The 20,060-nt window shown below is 40.4% G+C and overlaps 1 protein-coding gene across 4 annotated transcripts in view; it reads left to right on the top strand.

Annotated features, from left to right (window-relative positions):
• The window catches only part of mybbp1a (MYB binding protein (P160) 1a), a 282,215-nt gene that overhangs the window by 183,302 nt on the left and 78,853 nt on the right, over positions 1–20,060 (top strand). For all 4 annotated transcript variants that reach the window (XM_034177480.1, XM_034177481.1, XM_034177479.1 and 1 more), the window contains exon 19: positions 14,649–14,806. In XM_034177480.1, the coding sequence (XP_034033371.1) occupies positions 14,649–14,806 (158 nt within the window). The remainder of the gene's footprint in view (positions 1–14,648; positions 14,807–20,060) is intronic.

The following is a 20,060-nucleotide window of genomic DNA, read 5'->3' as shown; positions in this document are numbered from 1 at the left end:
TGGATGTGTGTTTTACCCTGGCTTATCCAGCAGAGTTACGCTTCACCTGGAAGGGTAAACGGGTGAAGTTTACGGACCATCGCCAGGCTATGTCCTTCTTAAGTAACAACGAGGAGGAGGAGGAAACGGCAAAGGAACTGCAGTAATGCGGCTTTTGGCAATCCACAGTTTTTTTTTTTCCCCCTTTTCCTTCTTTGTGGGGGGGAGTAAATACAGGTACACTGTGGAGACAATTACCACATATGGACATTACTCTGGAATCTGAATATAAGGTGTTTCTTGGCCGTAGCATATTGATAATTTTCAAGATCGTTTGGTTACTTTTGGTTAATAATGGTTACTTGAGAAATTATAATGTATACAGGAGGGAGAAGTAGAGGGGCATCTCTAAGGGCGACCACTCGTGTGTCACATCAATCAATCAATCAATCAATTTTTTTATATAGCACCAAATCACAACAAACAGTTGCCCCAAGGCGCTTTATATTGTAAGGCAAGGCCATACAATTATGTAAAACCCCAACGGTCAAAACGACCCCCTGTGAGCAAGCACTTGGCTACAGTGGGAAGGAAAAACTCCCTTTTAACAGGAAGAAACCTCCAGCAGAACCAGGCTCAGGGAGGGACAGTCTTCTGCTGGGACTGGTTGGGGCTGAGGGAGAGAACCAGGAAAAAGACATGCTGTGGAGGGGAGCAGAGATCGATCACTAATGATTAAATGCAGAGTGGTGCATACAGAGCAAAAAGAGAAAGAAACAGTGCATCATGGGAACCCCCCAGCAGTCTACGTCTATAGCAGCATAACTAAGGGATGGTTTAGGGTCACCTGATCCAGCCCTAACTATAAGCTTTAGCAAAAAGGAAAGTTTTAAGCCTAATCTTAAAAGTAGAGAGGGTGTCTGTCTCCCTGATCTGAATTGGGAGCTGATTCCACAGGAGAGGAGCCTGAAAGCTGAAGGCTCTGCCTCCCATTCTACTCTTACAAACCCTAGGAACTACAAGTAATCCTGCAGTCTGAGAGCGAAGTGCTCTATTGGGGTGATATGGTACTACGAGGTCCCTAAGATAAGATGGGACCTGATTATTCAAAACCTTATAAGAAGAAGAATTTTAAATTCTATTCTAGAATTAACAGGAAGCCAATGAAGAGAGGCCAATATGGGTGAGATATGCTCTCTCCTTCTAGTCCCCGTCAGTACTCTAGCTGCAGCATTTTGAATTAACTGAAGGCTTTTTAGGGAACTTTTAGGACAACCTGATAATAATGAATTACAATAGTCCAGCCTAGAGGAAATAAATGCATGAATTAGTTTTTCAGCATCACTCTGAGACAAGACCTTTCTGATTTTAGAGATATTGCGTAAATGCAAAAAAAGCAGTCCTACATATTTGTTTAATATGCGCTTTGAATGACATATCCTGATCAAAAATGACTCCAAGATTTCTCACAGTATTACTAGAGGTCAGGGTAATGCCATCCAGAGTAAGGATCTGGTTAGACACCATGTTTCTAAGATTTGTGGGGCCAAGTACAATAACTTCAGTTTTATCTGAGTTTAAAAGCAGGAAATTAGAGGTCATCCATGTCTTTATGTCTGTAAGACAATCCTGCAGTTTAGCTAATTGGTGTGTGTCCTCTGGCTTCATGGATAGATAAAGCTGGGTATCATCTGCGTAACAATGAAAATTTAAGCAATACCCTCTAATAATACTGCCTAAGGGAAGCATGTATAAAGTGAATAAAATTGGTCCTAGCACAGAACCTTGTGGAACTCCATAATTAACATTAGTCTGTGAAGAAGACTCCCCATTTACATGAACAAATTGTAATCTATTAGACAAATATGATTCAAACCACCGCAGCGCAGTGCCTTTAATACCTATGGCATGCTCTAATCTCTGTAATAAAATTTTATGGTCAACAGTATCAAAAGCAGCACTAAGGTCTAACAGAACAAGCACAGAGATGAGTCCACTGTCCGAGGCCATAAGAAGATCATTTGTAACCTTCACTAATGCTGTTTCTGTACTATGATGAATTCTAAAACCTGACTGAAACTCTTCAAATAGACCATTCCTCTGCAGATGATCAGTTAGCTGTTTTACAACTACCCTTTCAAGAATTTTTGAGAGAAAAGGAAGGTTGGAGATTGGCCTATAATTAGATAAGATAGCTGGGTCAAGTGATGGCTTTTTAAGTAATGGTTTAATTACTGCCACCTTAAAAGCCTGTGGTACATAGCCAACTAATAAAGATAGATTGATCATATTTAAGATCGAAGCATTAAATAATGGTAGGGCTTCCTTGAGCAGCCTGGTAGGAATGGGGTCTAATAAACATGTTGATGGTTTGGATGAAGTAACTAATGAAAATAACTCAGAACAATCGGAGAGAAAGAGTCTAACCAAATACCGGCATCACTGAAAGCAGCCAAAGATAACGATACGTCTTTGGGATGGTTATGAGTAATTTTTTCTCTAATAGTTAAAATTTTGTTAGCAAAGACAGTCATGAAGTCATTACTAGTTAAAGTTAATGGAATACTCAGCTCAATAGAGCTCTGACTCTTTGTCAGCCTGGCTACAGTGCTGAAAAGAAACCTGGGGTTGTTCTTATTTTCTTCAATTAGTGATGAGTGGAAAGATGTCCTAGCTTTACAGAGGGCTTTTTTATAGAGCAACAGACTCTTTTTCCAGGCTAAGTGAAGATCTTCTAAATTAGTGAGACGCCATTTCCTCTCCAACTTACGGGTTATCTGCTTTAAGCTACGAGTTTGTGAGTTATACCATGGAGTCAGACACTTCTGATTTAAAGCTCTCTTTTTCAGAGGAGCTACAGCATCCATGGACCACGTTTATGGGAGGTTTCTCTCTGAACAGGGGGGGGGTATGGGGTGGGGTGAGTTTGTGGGGTTACTTCAATTGTTTGTTCTTAAGAATATGTTTTTTTTATGTGTATTTGAGTGTTTAAATGGAGAAATAATGGCACTTTTTTCTTTACATTTTATCTTTTCAGTGGCAGCAAGGTCTATTATAATATATATTTTTTTTATAATGGCTAAGTGTGTAAGAATGACAACTTGGAATATAAATGGACTTCAGAATCCTGTAAAGCTTAAGAAATGCCTAACATACCTGAAATCACAACAGACTCAGGTGGCCTTTATACAGGAAACACATTTGTCAGACTCAGAGGTACTTAAATGGAGGAGGGACTGCATGGGGCAGGTGTTTCACTGTTCATATACAAGTAAGAAGCAGGGGGTGGCTATTTTGGTGCACAAAAAACTTAATTTTTCTATTATAAAATTCAATTCAATTTTTTTTTTATATAGCGCCAAATCACAACAAACAGTTGCCCCAAGGCGCTTTATATTGTAAGGCAAGGCCATACAATAATGATGTAAAACCCCAACGGTCAAAACGACCCCCTGTGAGCAAGCACTTGGCTACAGTGGGAAGGAAAAACTCCCTTTTAACAGGAAGAAACCTCCAGCAGAACCAGGCTCAGGGAGGGGCAGTCTTCTGCTGGGACTGGTTGGGGCTGAGGGAGAGAACCAGGAAAAAGACATGCTGTGGAGGGGAGCAGAGATCGATCACTAATGATTAAATGCAGAGTGGTGCATACAGAGCAAAAAGAGAAAGAAACAGTGCATCATGGGAACCCCCCAGCAGTCTACGTCTATAGCAGCATAACTAAGGGATGGTTCAGGGTCACCTGATCCAGCCCTAACTATAAGCTTTAGCAAAAAGGAAAGTTTTAAGCCTAATCTTAAAAGTAGAGAGGGTGTCTGTCTCCCTGATCTGAATTGGGAGCTGGTTCCACAGGAGAGGAGCCTGAAAGCTGAAGGCTCTGCCTCCCATTCTACTCTTACAAACCCTAGGAACTACAAGTAAGCCTGCAGTCTGAGAGCGAAGCGCTCTATTGGGGTGATATGGTACTACGAGGTCCCTAAGATAAGATGGGACCTGATTATTCAAAACCTTATAAGTAAGAAGAAGAATTTTAAATTCTATTCTAGAATTAACAGGAAGCCAATGAAGAGAGGCCAATATGGGTGAGATATGCTCTCTCCTTCTAGTCCCCGTCAGCACTCTAGCTGCAGCATTTTGAATTAACTGAAGGCTTTTTAGGGAACTTTTAGGACAACCTGATAATAATGAATTACAATAGTCCAGCCTAGAGGAAATAAATGCATGAATTAGTTTTTCAGCATCACTCTGAGACAAGACCTTTCTGATTTTAGAGATATTGCGTAAATGCAAAAAAGCAGTCCTACATATTTGTTTAATATGCGCTTTGAATGACATATCCTGATCAAAAATGACTCCAAGATTTCTCACAGTATTACTAGAGGTCAGGGTAATGCCATCCACAGTAAGGATCTGGTTAGACACCATGTTTCTAAGATTTGTGGGGCCAAGTACAATAACTTCAGTTTTATCTGAGTTTAAAAGCAGGAAATTAGAGGTCATCCATGTCTTTATGTCTGTAAGACAATCCTGCAGTTTAGCTAATTGGTGTGTGTCGTCTGGCTTCATGGATAGATAAAGCTGGGTATCATCTGCGTAACAATGAAAATTTAAGCAATACCGTCTAATAATACTGCCTAAGGGAAGCATATATAAAGTGAATAAAATTGGTCCTAGCACAGAACCTTGTGGAACTCCATAATTAACTTTAGTCTGTGAAGAAGATTCCCCATTTACATGAACAAATTGTAATCTATTAGACAAATATGATTCAAACCACCGCAGCGCAGTGCCTTTAATACCTATGGCATGCTCTAATCTCTGTAATAAAATTTTATGGTCAACAGTATCAAAAGCAGCACTGAGGTCTAACAGAACAAGCACAGAGATGAGTCCACTGTCCGAGGCCATAAGAAGATCATTTGTAACCTTCACTAATGCTGTTTCTGTACTATGATGAATTCTAAAACCTGACTGAAACTCTTCAAATAGACCATTCCTCTGCAGATGATCAGTTAGCTGTTTTACAACTACCCTTTCAAGAATTTTTGAGAGAAAAGGAAGGTTGGAGATTGGCCTATAATTAGCTAAGATAGCTGGGTCAAGTGATGGCTTTTTAAGTAATGGTTTAATTACTGCCACCTTAAAAGCCTGTGGTACATAGCCAACTAACAAAGATAGATTGATCATATTTAAGATCGAAGCATTAAATAATGGTAGGGCTTCCTTGAGCAGCCTGGTAGGAATGGGGTCTAATAAACATGTTGATGGTTTGGATGAAGTAACTAATGAAAATAACTCAGACAGAACAATCGGAGAGAAAGAGTCTAACCAAATACCGGCATCACTGAAAGCAGCCAAAGATAACGATACGTCTTTGGGATGGTTATGAGTAATTTTTTCTCTAATAGTTAAAATTTTGTTAGCAAAGAAAGTCATGAAGTCATTACTAGTTAAAGTTAATGGAATACTCAGCTCAATAGAGCTCTGACTCTTTGTCAGCCTGGCTACAGTGCTGAAAAGAAACCTGGGGTTGTTCTTATTTTCTTCAATTAGTGATGAGTAGAAAGATGTCCTAGCTTTACGGAGGGCTTTTTTATAGAGCAACAGACTCTTTTTCCAGGCTAAGTGAAGATCTTCTAAATTAGTGAGACGCCATTTCCTCTCCAACTTACGGGTTATCTGCTTTAAGCTACGAGTTTGAGAGTTATACCATGGAGTCAGACACTTCTGATTTAAAGCTCTCTTTTTCAGAGGAGCTACAGCATCCAAAGCTGTCTTCAATGAGGATGTAAAACTATTGACGAGATACTCTATCTCCCTTACAGAGTTTAGGTAGCTACTCTGCACTGTGTTGTTATATGGCATTAGAGAACATAAAGAAGGAATCATATCCTTAAACCTAGTTACAGCGCTTTCTGAAAGACTTCTAGTGTAATGAAACTTATTCCCTACTGCTGGGTAGTCCATCAGAGTAAATGTAAATGTTATTAAAAAATGATCAGACAGAAGGGAGTTTTCAGGGAATACTGTTAAGTCTTCTATTTCCATACCATAAGTCAGAACAAGATCTAAGATATGATTAAAGTGGTGGGTGGACTCATTTACTTTTTGAGCAAAGCCAATAGAGTCTAATATTGAGGCTGTCATTCTCAGCATCTGTGTGGATGTTAAAATCGCCCACTATAATTATCTTATCTGAGCTAAGCACTAAGTCAGACAAAAGGTCTGAAAATTCACAGAGAAACTCACAGTAACGACCAGGTGGACGATAGATAATAACAAATAAAACTGGTTTTTGGGACTTCCAATTTGGATGGACAAGACTAAGAGACAAGCTTTCAAATGAATTAAAGCTCTGTCTGGGTTTTTGATTAATTAATAAGCTGGAATGGAAGATTGCTGCTAATCCTCCGCCCCGGCCCGTGCTACGAGCATTCTGACAGTTAGTGTGACTCGGGGGTGTTGACTCATTTAAACTAACATATTCATCCTGCTGTAACCAGGTTTCTGTTAGGCAGAATAAATCAATATGTTGATCAATTATTATATCATTTACCAACAGGGACTTAGAAGAGAGAGACCTAATGTTTAATAGACCACATTTAACTGTTTTAGTCTGTGGTGCAGTTGAAGGTGCTATATTATTTTTTCTTTTTGAATTTTTATGCTTAAATAGATTTTTGCTGGTTATTGGTAGTCTGGGAGCAGGCACCGTCTCTACGGGGATGGGGTAATGAGGGGATGGCAGGGGGAGAGAAGCTGCAGAGAGGTGTGTAAGACTACAACTCTGCTTCCTGGTCCCAACCCTGGATAGTCACGGTTTGGAGGATTTAAGAAAATTAGCCAGATTTCTAGAAATGAGAGCTGCTCCATCCAAAGTGGGATGGATGCCGTCTCTCCTAACAAGACCAGGTTTTCCCCAGAAGCTTTGCCAATTATCTATGAAGCCCACCTCATTTTTTGGACACCACTCAGACAGCCAGCAATTCAAGGAGAACATGCGGCTAAACATGTCACTCCCGGTCTGATTGGGGAGGGGCCCAGAGAAAACTACAGAGTCCGACATTGTTTTTGCAAAGTTACACACCGATTTAATGTTAATTTTAGTGACCTCCGATTGGCGTAACCGGGTGTCATTACTGCCGACGTGAATTACAATCTTACCAAATTTACGCTTAGCCTTAACCAGCAGTTTCAAATTTCCTTCAATGTCGCCTGCTCTGGCCCCCGGAAGACAATTGACTATGGTTGCTGGTGTCGCTAACTTCACATTTCTCAAAACAGAGTCGCCAATAACCAGAGTTTGATCCTCGGCGGGTGTGTCGTCGAGTGGTGGAAAAACGGTTAGAGATGTGAACGGGTTGGCGGTGTACACGGGGCTTCTGTTTAGGGCTACGCTTCCTCCTCACAGTCACCCAGTCAGCCTGCTTTCCCGGCTGCTCGGGATCTGCCAGGGGGTAACTAACGGTGGCTAAGCTACCTTGGTCCGCACCGACTACAGGGGCCTGACTAGCTGTAGAATTTTCCACGGTGCGGAGCCGAGTCTCCAATTCGCCCAGCCTGGCCTCCAAAGCTACGAATAAGCTACACTTATTACAAGTACCATTACTGCTAAAGGAGGCCGAGGAATAACTAAACATTTCACACCCAGAGCAGAAAAGTGCGGGAGAGACAGGAGAAGCCGCCATGCTAAATCGGCTAAGAGCTAGTAGCTACGCTAAGCTAGCGGATTCCTAAAAACACGCAAAGTGAATAATGTGTAAATAATTTAGAGGTGATTCAGCAGAAGGAGTGCTTTAGTTAAGGCACGTAAAGATTACACTGGGAAACAAATCGTAATCTAGATAACTAGATCAATCTAACTGCGCAGATTAAACAGCTAACAGATACAGAAAAACACCGCTGTGCTCCGGAACAGGAAGTGATACAATACCGCAGTGAGAGCCAACCACCAGTAGAGGCAAGCAAGCAATTTGCAAGCAAGCAAATGTGTCAAGTAATGCCACAATACAGTTTTAATACAATACACAATACAGTATAAAAGAACAAAAGGACTCAGAAAGAAGAGTGATATGTGTGGAAGCTAATGTTAATGGGGTTAAGGTTAATTTATGTAATATCTACGCCCCGAATATAGAGGATGCACATTTTTTCCATAAAGTAAACAAAATAATGGGGGGCTTGTCAGGGTATCATACAATAATTGCAGGAGACTTTAATCAAGTTTTAGATGTTGCATTAGACAAGCCTTCACCAGAAATAAACCAAAAGACATGATGGCTATTACACTAATGATGGAAGATCTTGGACTAGTGGATATATGGAGAGTAGTCAACCCGAGAGAGAGGAAGTATACATTTTATTCACATAAACACAAATCCCATTCCAGAATTGATTACTTTTTAATAAGTAATAATCTGGTTGGGAATGTGTCAGATTGTATAATGGGACCAATAGCTTTAACTGATCATGCTCCTGTGCACCTGGGAGTGATTTTGGAGCCAGATCTAGGTAGAAGGGGTAGATGGAGATTAAATGTGTCTTTGTTGCAAAGCCCTGAATTTCTTAAGTTGCTGGAAGATGAGTTGGATAGTTTTTTTCAAAATTAATATAGGCTCAACAGAAAAGATTGGAACAGTTTGGGAGGCATCAAAAGCTTATATGAGAGGGCAGATTATTGCTTATGCCAGCAGACAAAAAAGGGAACATTCAAAAAAGATAATAACATTGGAAACAGAACTCAAGGAACTGGAGAAGAAGCTATCAGCGCACTATTCAGATGATACACTGAAACATGTTTGTGACCTAAAATTACAGATAAATGAAATATATAATAAGTTGAATATGCCCTATTTAGACTAAACAGCAATTTTTGTGTGTTGAGAAAACAGGTAGGCTGTTAACCAGGCAGCTTAAAAAGAAAGAGGCTAGTTATACAATACCTGCTATTAAAGATGAGAACGGGATACTAAAGACCAGTACTAGTGACATAAACAAGGTCTTTTTGACATTTTATAAGAAACTTTGAGTCAGAGGTAGTATATGATAAACAGAGGTGTGACAACTTCTTTTCTAAACTTCATTTGCCAAGATTGACAGAAGATCAGCAGAAAGGTTTAGACAGTCCTATAACAGTGGAGGAGGTGAAAAAGGCCATATCCTTAATGAAAGTAGGAAAATCACCTGGATTAGATGGGTTTCCATTGAATATTATAAAAAGCTAATAGATAGACTGGCCCCTGTTCTGAGGTTTATCAAGAGTCCTTTTCATCGGGAAAGATGCCTGACACATTTAATGAGGCTTTGATTTCACTTATTTACAAAAAAAGATAAAGATCCTACAGATCCAGGTAGTTTTAGGCCAGTGAGTTTGATTAATGTGGATTGCAAAATACTGACTAAGGTTATTGCTCTTAGAATGGGAAAAAATACTGCCAAACCTGATTCACTCGGATCAAGTTGGCTTTGTGAAGGGAATAACTTCATCTGACAATGTCAGAAGGCTCTTACATCTTATGTGGGCGAGTAGAAATAACAGCACTCCAATAGTGGCTTTATCATTGGATGCTCATAAAGCCTTTGATAGAGTAGAATGGAGCGTTCTTAAATATAGTCTTAGAGCATTTGGGTTTGGCGAGTGAAGTGAAGCAGGCTAATGTGGAGCTACGTGGTGATATGGACGGAGTCCTGCTGAGACTGGAGGAGGCCGAGCAACGCATCTGACATTGACCCAAGGGCAGCAGTTTTAACAAATGGATTGGTATCACCATTCTTTAGATTAAGGAGCGTGACAAAGCAAGGGGATCCTCTGTCCCCTATTATTCATATTATTTTTAGAACCATTAGCGGCCGCAGTTAGAAATGATAAAAGCATCAGGGGAGTAATCCACGGTTCAGAAGAGCATAAAATGTTTCTGTATGCTGATGATATTTTGTTCTTTATAAGAGACCCTTCCTCTTCAGTTCCAAAGGTTTTATGCATAATTGACACATTTTCAGAGCTGTCAGGCTATAAAATAAATTGGCAAAAGTCAGAAGCTATGCTGGTGTCAAAGGGATGTCTCCAACCTCTTCTTTCTCCATTCCAGTTTAGGTGGGTTCCAGTTGGAATGACGTATCTGGGAATTAGATTATGTTCAGAACTGACAAACATAATTTCAATAAATTTAGAGCCATTATTACAAAAATTGAAAATTAATTTAGATAAGTGGAAATTGTTGAATTTTATTCTGTGGGGTAAAATTAATACTATTAAAATGTTGGTTGCTCCTCAATTTAATTATATATCAATGATCATACCAATAACAATAGCTAACATTTTTTTAAACAATATAATTTATTAATTAGGGATTTTCTTTGGAATGGTAAAAAAGCAAGAATTGGAATAGTAAAACTCACAGCTTTGAGAGAATGTGGAGGGCTGGCTCTTCCGGACCTGGAATTATATAATCTTGCATTTGAAATTAATAAATTATCTAATCATTGGAAAAACGAGCAACCGGAGGTAGGGTGGATTAAACTGGAAAAGGAAATTGTGGCCCCATTTAATATTATTCAATTGCTTTCCCAAAAATCTGCAAATTCAATACAACATAATCCGATCATACAACATTCACAGTGGGCACGGGCAAAGACACATAAAATATTACGAATCTCTCCATACAAACAGATCTATTCTTCGGTATGGAATAATCCGTTAGTGTGTATTGGAAAATCTCCCTTTCTGTGGCGGAAATGGCTCGAACAAGGGGTGCACAAAACAGAACATCTATATAGAGAGGATAACTTTGTCCTTTAACATGATAAGAGAAACATTTAATTTGGTTGATAAAGGGGACTTCTGGAAATATTTACAGATTAGGAGTAGTGTGGGCTCAGTGTTTGGTTTAAATCAGATACAGAAAGAGTACATTACAGGATTGGTTGAATAGGCCAGGTACTCGGCAAACGGCGTCAATGTTTTATAAAAAACCTTTGGGTAATCAAGGTGCACTTTGTAATGGCTTAAGATTGATCTGGCAAAGGGATTTACAAATTGAAATTAGTGAAGAAAGGTGGAGTAATATAATTTCAAATATAGGCTGGGCAACTAGAGATGCCAGAAGCAAGTTTATCCATTACAAAGTGATACATCAATATTATTTTACACTGTCAAAGCTGTTCAAAATGGGACTACTTCAAAGTAATGTTTGCTGGAAATGTGGCATAGATATAGAAACATACCTGCACCTGGAATGTCCATTGTGTTGTGTGGGCCGCTGAAGAGGAGGTACTGCTGGCCCACCACCACCAGTCGGCGCCCTGCTTGGAGTGCGGGCTTCAAGCATGAGAGGGCGCCAAGACAGAGAGTGACAGCTGTCACTCATTTACACCAGCTGTCACCAATCACCTGCAGCTCTACAAAAGCCGGATCATTACTCCACCTCCTCGCCGAGAAATCACCTACCGTTGAAGGTAAACCTCTCTGCAGTTTTGGTGCCGATCGCACAGTGAGTTTTTGATTGCCTTGCAGGCGTTCCTGGACCTTTCCTCAGCTGGAGGCTGGGATTGCAGATCCAACAAGAGACGACGTACTTCTCTCCTCACGGATAAGTAGTATCAGGACCTGCACGTAGTTGTTTGGAGGTGGAGGTTTTCCCTCCTTGAAGACCTGTAGAAAAAGGATTACTGGGTGTGTGGATACACACTCATCATAACTGTTTTTGTCATCTTCTGCCAGCAGTACCAGGGTCTGCAACAGAAGACGGTGACCACCTGGGGACTCAGGACTTGGCGGCTCCGGTGTTCTTCAGGCCGTTGGTGGTGGAAGCTGCGTGGGTCGCGGCTCTCCGATCGCCAGAGGTCTCCTATCTTCGAGCCTGCCCGCACGTCACCTTGTGTACAATTGGCATTATCTGTGTCTGTATTCAGTTGTGCGTTTCACAACATTAAATTGTTACTCTTTGTCTTATCCATTGTCCGTTCATTTGCGCCCCCTGTTGCGGGTCTGTGTTATGACCCTCTCCCAACACATTGGTCTTTTCATTTTGGACGGAGGTCATTAAAAATCTGGAAAAATGGACTGGGATAAATATCCCAGCAATGCCTCAATTGTGCCTGTTGGGGGATAAGTCCTTCTTGTCCCCTTCATCTACGAAAGAATTATTCGGATTTTTGATGGCTGCATTTATAGTGGCCACCAGATCAATTTTACAGATTTGGAAGAGCCCCCATCGGCCTAAACTTGAGGACTGGATTACACTGATGTAAGAGACTGCGGCTTATGAGGCGTTCATCTCCAAAGTACATAAGGTCCACGATAAAACCAGCAAAATGTGGTTATATTTCATGTCATTTCTTAAAGAACAAGACTCTGCCATCATCAAAACACCATCATTGTGCCATTGATTATTTTACACATTACATTTCAATATTTTTTTTTTTTACTTTTTATTTGCTTTGCCTTTTTGGGTTGTTATAAGTGGTTGCTTGTGTGAAAAAGGAAAATTAATAAAAACTTGAATGACAAAAAAATCATTTTAAACAACATCCAAACTTCATTGGAATTGGGGTTGTAACACATGTTAATATAAATAATATTAAACTATTATACATATTTAGTCTCTCATCTACAACCCCTGGCAAAAATGATGGAATCACCGGCCTCGGAGGATGTTCATTCAGTTGTTTAATTTTGTAGAAAAAAAGCAGATCACAGACATGACACAAAACTAAAGTCATTTCAAATGGCAACTTTCTGGCTTTAAGAAACACTATAAGAAATCAGGAAAAATAATTGTGGCAGTCAGTAACGGTTACTTTTTTAGACCAAGCAGAGGGAAAACAATATGGAATCACTCAATTCTGAGGAATAAATTATGGAATCATGAAAAACAAAAGAACGCTCCAACACATCACTAGTATTTTGTTGCACCACCTCTGGCTTTTATAACAGCTTGCAGTCTCTGAGGCATGGACTTAATGAGTGACATACAGTACTCTTCATCAATCTGGCTCCAACTTTCTCTGATTGCTGTTGCCAGATCAGCTTTGCAGGTTGGAGCCTTGTCATGGACCATTTTCTTCAACTTCCACCAAAGATTTTCAATTGGATTAAGATCCGGACTATTTGCAGGCCATGACATTGACCCTATGTGTCTTTTTGCAAGTAATGTTTTCAGTTTTTGCTCTATGGCAAGATGCGTTATCATCTTGAAAAATGATTTCATCATCTCCAAACATCCTTTCAATTGATGGGATAAGAAAAGTGTCCAAAATATCAACGTAAACTTGTGCATTTATTGATGATGTAATGACAGCCATCTCCCCAGTGCCTTTACCTGACATGCAGCCCCATATCATCAATGACTGTGGAAATTGACGTGTTCTCTTCAGGCAGTCATCTTTATACATCCCATTGGAACGGCACCAAACAAAAGTTCCAGCATCATCACCTTGCCCAATGCAGATTCGAGTCATCCACAGTCCACGATTGCTTTTTCTTAGCCCATTGTAACCTTGTTTTTTTCTGTTTAGGTGTTAATGATGCCTTTCGTTTAGCTTTTTTGTATGTAAATCCCATTTCCTTTAGGCGGTTTCTTACAGTTCGGTCACAGACATTGACTCCAGTTTCCTCCCATTCGTTCCTCATTTGTTTTGTTGTGCATTTTCGATTTGAGACATATTGCTTTAAGTTTTCTGTCGTGACGCTTTGATGTCTTCCTTGGTCTACCAGTATGTTTGCCTTTAACAACCTTCCCATGTTGTTTGTATTTGGTCCAGAGTTTAGACACAGCTGACTGTGAACAACCAACATCTTTTGCAACATTGCATGATGATTTACTCTCTTTTAAGAGTTTGATAATCCTCTCCTTTGTTTCAATTGACATCTCTCATGTTGGAGCCATGATTCATGTCAGTCCACTTGGTGCAACAGCTCTCCAAGGTGTGATCACTCCTTTTTAGATGCAGACTAACGAGCAGATCTGATTTGATGCAGGTGTTAGTTTTGGTGATGAAAATTTACAGGGTGATTCCATAATTTATTCCTCAGAATTGAGTGAGTCCATATTTTTTTCCCTCTGCTTGGTCTAAAAAAGTAACCGTTACTGACTGCCACAATCTTTCTTTCTTGATTTCTTATAGTGTTTCTTAAAGCCAGAAAGTTGCCATTTGAAATAACTTTAGTTTTGTGTCACCTCTTGTTTAGTGCAAGCAGTTGAGTCTGGGTCTTTGATGCGCCCAGGCAGCTGATGTGGGGATGCACTGTGGAAAGGAGCAAATGAAGATTTGTCCTCTCTTCTTTTTTTGGTTGCCCCAAACTCTGTCTTCTCACTGGTAGATTTGTTCACGAAAAATTTATCCATTTTGCTCCTGGCATGTTTGCTAACAATGTTTTCTTTTTACTTTTCCCCTTCTTCTTTTGTTGGTTAACAGTGTTTACAGTTATTTTTTTGCACCCCCTCTGGGGCGCCAGAGACAGTCCCAAAGGGGGAGTTCTTCCTACTTGTGAAATGACATAAGTGGGCAAGTAATAGATTTAAAGTGGCTTTATAGGGTCTGCCAGCAGCAGAACTTTCAAAGGACCACAGGATTTTAAAAATGATGTGCATTGCCTGTCAGGGCTCCCTGGATGTTTCCAGGCCGAGTGATGAAGAGGCGAGATACTTACTCTCACTGCTTGTTGTGTGTAGGTGTTAGACCTGGTTGAGGTCTTTGTGGCACGGCAAGCGGGCAGTCCTCTTGTGTTGAGTTTGGTGGAGCCTCTCCTCACCATCATCGACAGAGGAATGAGTTCTGATAATGACCAGCTGGAGCAAGACTTCCTTCGCCGAGTTGCAGATATCTTGAGGTAAGACCCGAAGCCTGACACTTACATCCCTCCATCTTCTTGGCCATCACGGGGGCGGTATTGTGGATTAGTGCTTAGTACTGGTGCCTCACAGCAATAAGGTTGTGGGATTGATTACCGGCCTTTCTGTGTGGAGTTAGCATCATTTCTCCCCATTTCTGCGTGGGTTTCCTCCCATAATCAAAAACGTGTTTTAGGGTCTGCTCCTTTCTCTGCCCCTGACCAAGGCAGCGTCTCTATCTGGAGTTGGTCCCCGGGTGCTGGACTCTGGCTGCCCACTGCTCCTAGTGGTTGGATTGTGTCTAACTGTAATTCGGATGGATTAAATGCAGATGGCAAGTTTTGTTGTACGTATATATGTGCAGTGACAAAGTTTCTATTCTGTGATGCGGTTTCTCCATAGCAATGTTTTCAGAAAGCTGTGGTCTTAATAATAACCAAACTGAGGCTTACTGACCAACACATACAGATTCTTTATTGTCACTGGTTTGTTGATCTTGTTATAATCATATAAAGAATCCGTATCACAACAACAGTTACTTACACAGTGATGGCAGTCCTCACTTAGTCAGACAGCAGGTGACGATTTAGTGGTTTAAACTGTGGCCACAACCAGATGGTCCTTGGTTCAATTCCCTGTCAGACTGGGAAATCAAGACGCTCCCTTGGGTGAGGACGTTAATCCCTAAATGATACAGCTTGATGATGAAGTGATGGAGAGGAGGGTTGTCTTACAATCAAGATGTGAAAGTTCAGCTCCAGTTTGCAAGAAGGCACATGGGAGATGGAAGCCTGATTTTATTCACTTTGTTGTATGAAGATCCTTTTCTGCTCCACGATGAACCTGGTGATGAAACATACAAAACAGATGCCAAGAACGCCTTCAAGGCGTTGTGGGTGTCTCAGTGGCTTCCCTTGTTACACAGGACACCGTTCTATTACGATCCCCCACCATCCAGAAAAAAATACAAAAATGGGATGAACCGGCTTACTCCAGCATGTCTCTTATCAGGTTAGCTTATAAAGTGCAGAACTGGCAACCTGATAAAAAAAACATAAAAGTAAAGCTGCACCCAGCTACGTTCTTAGCCAGAACGCACCAAATGCTGCTTTTGTTTAAAGTTTTACCCTGATGGTGCATTATCAAACAGGTTCTGACGTGCAGTATTGACGGTGCCGAGGAGGCCTGCTAGCCAGGCTAAGGAGGGACCCACACAGACCCATACTCCCCCACCTTTTCCTGACCAACACCAGATCCATTGTAAACAAAATTAGTGACCTGGATTAGTGACCTCTGGATTGCCACAAACAACTTTGTCCGGGACTGTTCAGTGATGATTATCACAGACACATGGCTTTCACCTGCCATACCAGAGCTAGTCATGCAGCTAGCTGCTCAGTTTTGGGTGCACATTACAATATTGTGCAGACCAGCTTAGTGGTGCACTCCAGGATATTTTTCAAATATCTCTCAATTCTCACAAAATCCATGTCAGTAGGAAATCATCTAGTGATTCCAGTCCCAAAAATGACAAAACTGAAGCAGCCTGGTGATTTTAGACCTGTCGCTTTGACATTATTAATAATGAAACGCTTTCAGATCATTGTGAAATATTCTGGAAACGGTGGACAGAGCCTTTGACACACTTCAGTTTGCTTACCAGACAGGGAGGAGGATGCAAAGCTTTTCATTCTCAACTCCCTGTATAAACATCTGGAGAAGCCACATGCACATGCCAGCCTCTTGTTTGTGGACTGTTCGTCTGCATTTAATATGATGCAGCCATATCGTTTAGTAGAAAGGCTGCACCGATGTCAGGAGTCCCTCCTTTGAGGGAAAGGTCACGGCTCTCCACTAAAGAGCATCCTGTATCCTCAGGAACCATGCCCTGCCTGGCCAGTATGGGGCTACCAGCAGCACTGTGTGATTGCTCATGCATATCCTGTGTAGTGTCAGCATGATCAACGGAAGAGCCAGACAATCTTGGCCCAATTGGCTGTTTGGTTCTGAGAGAACCACAGGCGACAGTGTGGTGTGGCATTCAAATGAAACAGATCATCTTCCGCCTTGCCATTTTTGTGGCAGCTAGGAACTGGTAGGTTAGAGTGGAGAAAATCAATGGTGACTATTTCTTGGATAAATGTGCAAAATAGTACAGCCAGAGTGGAGACCAGGAAGGTGGAGCCACTGGGGAGTGGATCTCAGGTGCAGACAGCCAGGTGGGCCAGCGAAGCGGAGTGGCAACCACAGACTGTGAAAAGAAAGAAGAGTACAAATGAGTGGGTCAGCAAAACACCAGGACAATACCTGGAAAAAGACATGGAATTGGAAACACTCAGAAGAGGTCAGGTTACCACTTCCAGGAATGGAAAGATCTGGTGACATCCTTCAGTTCAGCCCAGGCTTAAATAGGCTGCCGCTGATGATGCGGGTGTGATGCAGCTGAATGAATGAATGAATTTATTTGGCACACAATAACAAAAAACTGATACACAAGACAATTTCACAGTGACATGTGTGACCAAAGGGGGGTGAGCAGAAGCAAAGCTTATAAACGCCCACCCCTTATATACCTACATACACATATACACATATCTACATACACATACATATATACACATATCTACATACACATACATATATACACATACCTACATACACATACATATATACACATACCTACATACACATATCTACATACACATACATATATACACATATCTACATACACATACCTACATACACATACATATATACACATATCTACATACACATACCTACATACACATACATACATACACATACATATATACACATATCTACATACATACACATACATACATACACATATCTACATACACATACACACATATATAGACATATCTACATACACATACACACACACATACACATATACACATATCTACATACACACACACATACACATATCTACATATATACACATATCTACATACACACACACATACACATATCTACATATATACACATATCTACATACACACACACATACACATATCTACATATATACACATATCTACATACACACACACATACACATATCTACATACACATACATATATACACATATCTACATACACATACCTACATACACATACATACATACACATACATATATACACATATCTACATACACATATCTACATACACATACATATATACACATATCTACATACACATACATATATACACATATCTACATACACATACCTACATACACATACATATATACACATATCTACATACACATACCTACATACACATACCTACATACACATATCTACATACACATATCTACATACACATATCTACATACACATACCTACATACACATACCTACATACACATATCTACATACACATATCTACATACACATATCTACATACACATACATATATACACATATCTACATACACATACATATATACACATATCTACATACACATATCTACATACACATACATATATACACATATCTACATACACATACCTACATACACATACATATATACACATATCTACATACACATACCTACATACACATATCTACATACACATATCTACATACACATATCTACATACACACACACATACACATACACACATATATACACATATCTACATACACACACACATACACATACATATATACACATATCTACATACACACACACACACATACGTCTACATACACACACACATACACATATCTACATACACACACACATACACATATCTACATACACACACACATACACGTCTACATACACACACACATACACGTCTACATACACACACACATACACGTCTACATACACACACACACACACGTCTACATACACACACACACACACGTCTACATACACACACACACACACGTCTACATACACACACACACACACGTCTACATACACACACATATACACACATACCTACATACACACACATATACACACATACCTACATACACACACATATACACACATACCTACATACACACACATATATACACATACCTACATACACACACATATACACATAGCTACATACACCTACACATACACATACCTACATACACACACACATACATATATACACATACCTACGTACACCTACACATACATATGTACACATACCTACGTACACCTACACATACCTACGTACACCTACACATACATATGTACACATACCTACGTACACCTACACATACATATCTACACATACCTACATACACATACCTACACATCAATCAATCAATCAATTTTTTTTATATAGCGCCAAATCACAACAAACAGTTGCCCCAAGGCGCTTTATATTGTAAGGCAAGGCCATACAATAATTATGTAAAACCCCAACGGTCAAAACGACCCCCTGTGAGCAAGCACTTGGCTACAGTGGGAAGGAAAAACTCCCTTTTAACAGGAAGAAACCTCCAGCAGAACCAGGCTCAGGGAGGGGCAGTCTTCTGCTGGGACTGGTTGGGGCTGAGGGAGAGAACCAGGAAAAAGACATGCTGTGGAGGGGAGCAGAGATCGATCACTAATGATTAAATGCAGAGTGGTGCATACAGAGCAAAAAGAAAAAGAAACAGTGCATCATGGGAACCCCCCAGCAGTCTACGTCTATAGCAGCATAACTAAGGGATGGTTCAGGGTCACCTGATCCAGCCCTAACTATAAGCTTTAGCAAAAAGGAAAGTTTTAAGCCTAATCTTAAAAGTAGAGAGGGTGTCTGTCTCCCTGATCTGAATTGGGAGCTGGTTCCACAGGAGAGGAGCCTGAAAGCTGAAGGCTCTGCCTCCCATTCTACTCTTACAAACCCTAGGAACTACAAGTAAGCCTGCAGTCTGAGAGCGAAGCGCTCTATTGGGGTAATATGGTACTACGAGGTCCCTAAGATAAGATGGGACCTGATTATTCAAAACCTTATAAGTAAGAAGAAGAATTTTAAATTCTATTCTAGAATTAACAGGAAGCCAATGAAGAGAGGCCAATATGGGTGAGATATGCTCTCTCCTTCTAGTCCCCGTCAGTACTCTAGCTGCAGCATTTTGAATTAACTGAAGGCTTTTTAGGGAACTTTTAGGACAACCTGATAATAATGAATTACAATAGTCCAGCCTAGAGGAAATAAATGCATGAATTAGTTTTTCAGCATCACTCTGAGACAAGACCTTTCTGATTTTAGAGATATTGCGTAAATGCAAAAAAGCAG

The sequence above is a fragment of the Thalassophryne amazonica genome, chromosome 9 (assembly GCF_902500255.1).
Source record: "Thalassophryne amazonica chromosome 9, fThaAma1.1, whole genome shotgun sequence".
Classification (NCBI taxonomy): Eukaryota; Metazoa; Chordata; class Actinopteri; order Batrachoidiformes; family Batrachoididae; genus Thalassophryne; species Thalassophryne amazonica.
This window is presented reverse-complemented; position numbering and strand designations above follow the sequence as displayed.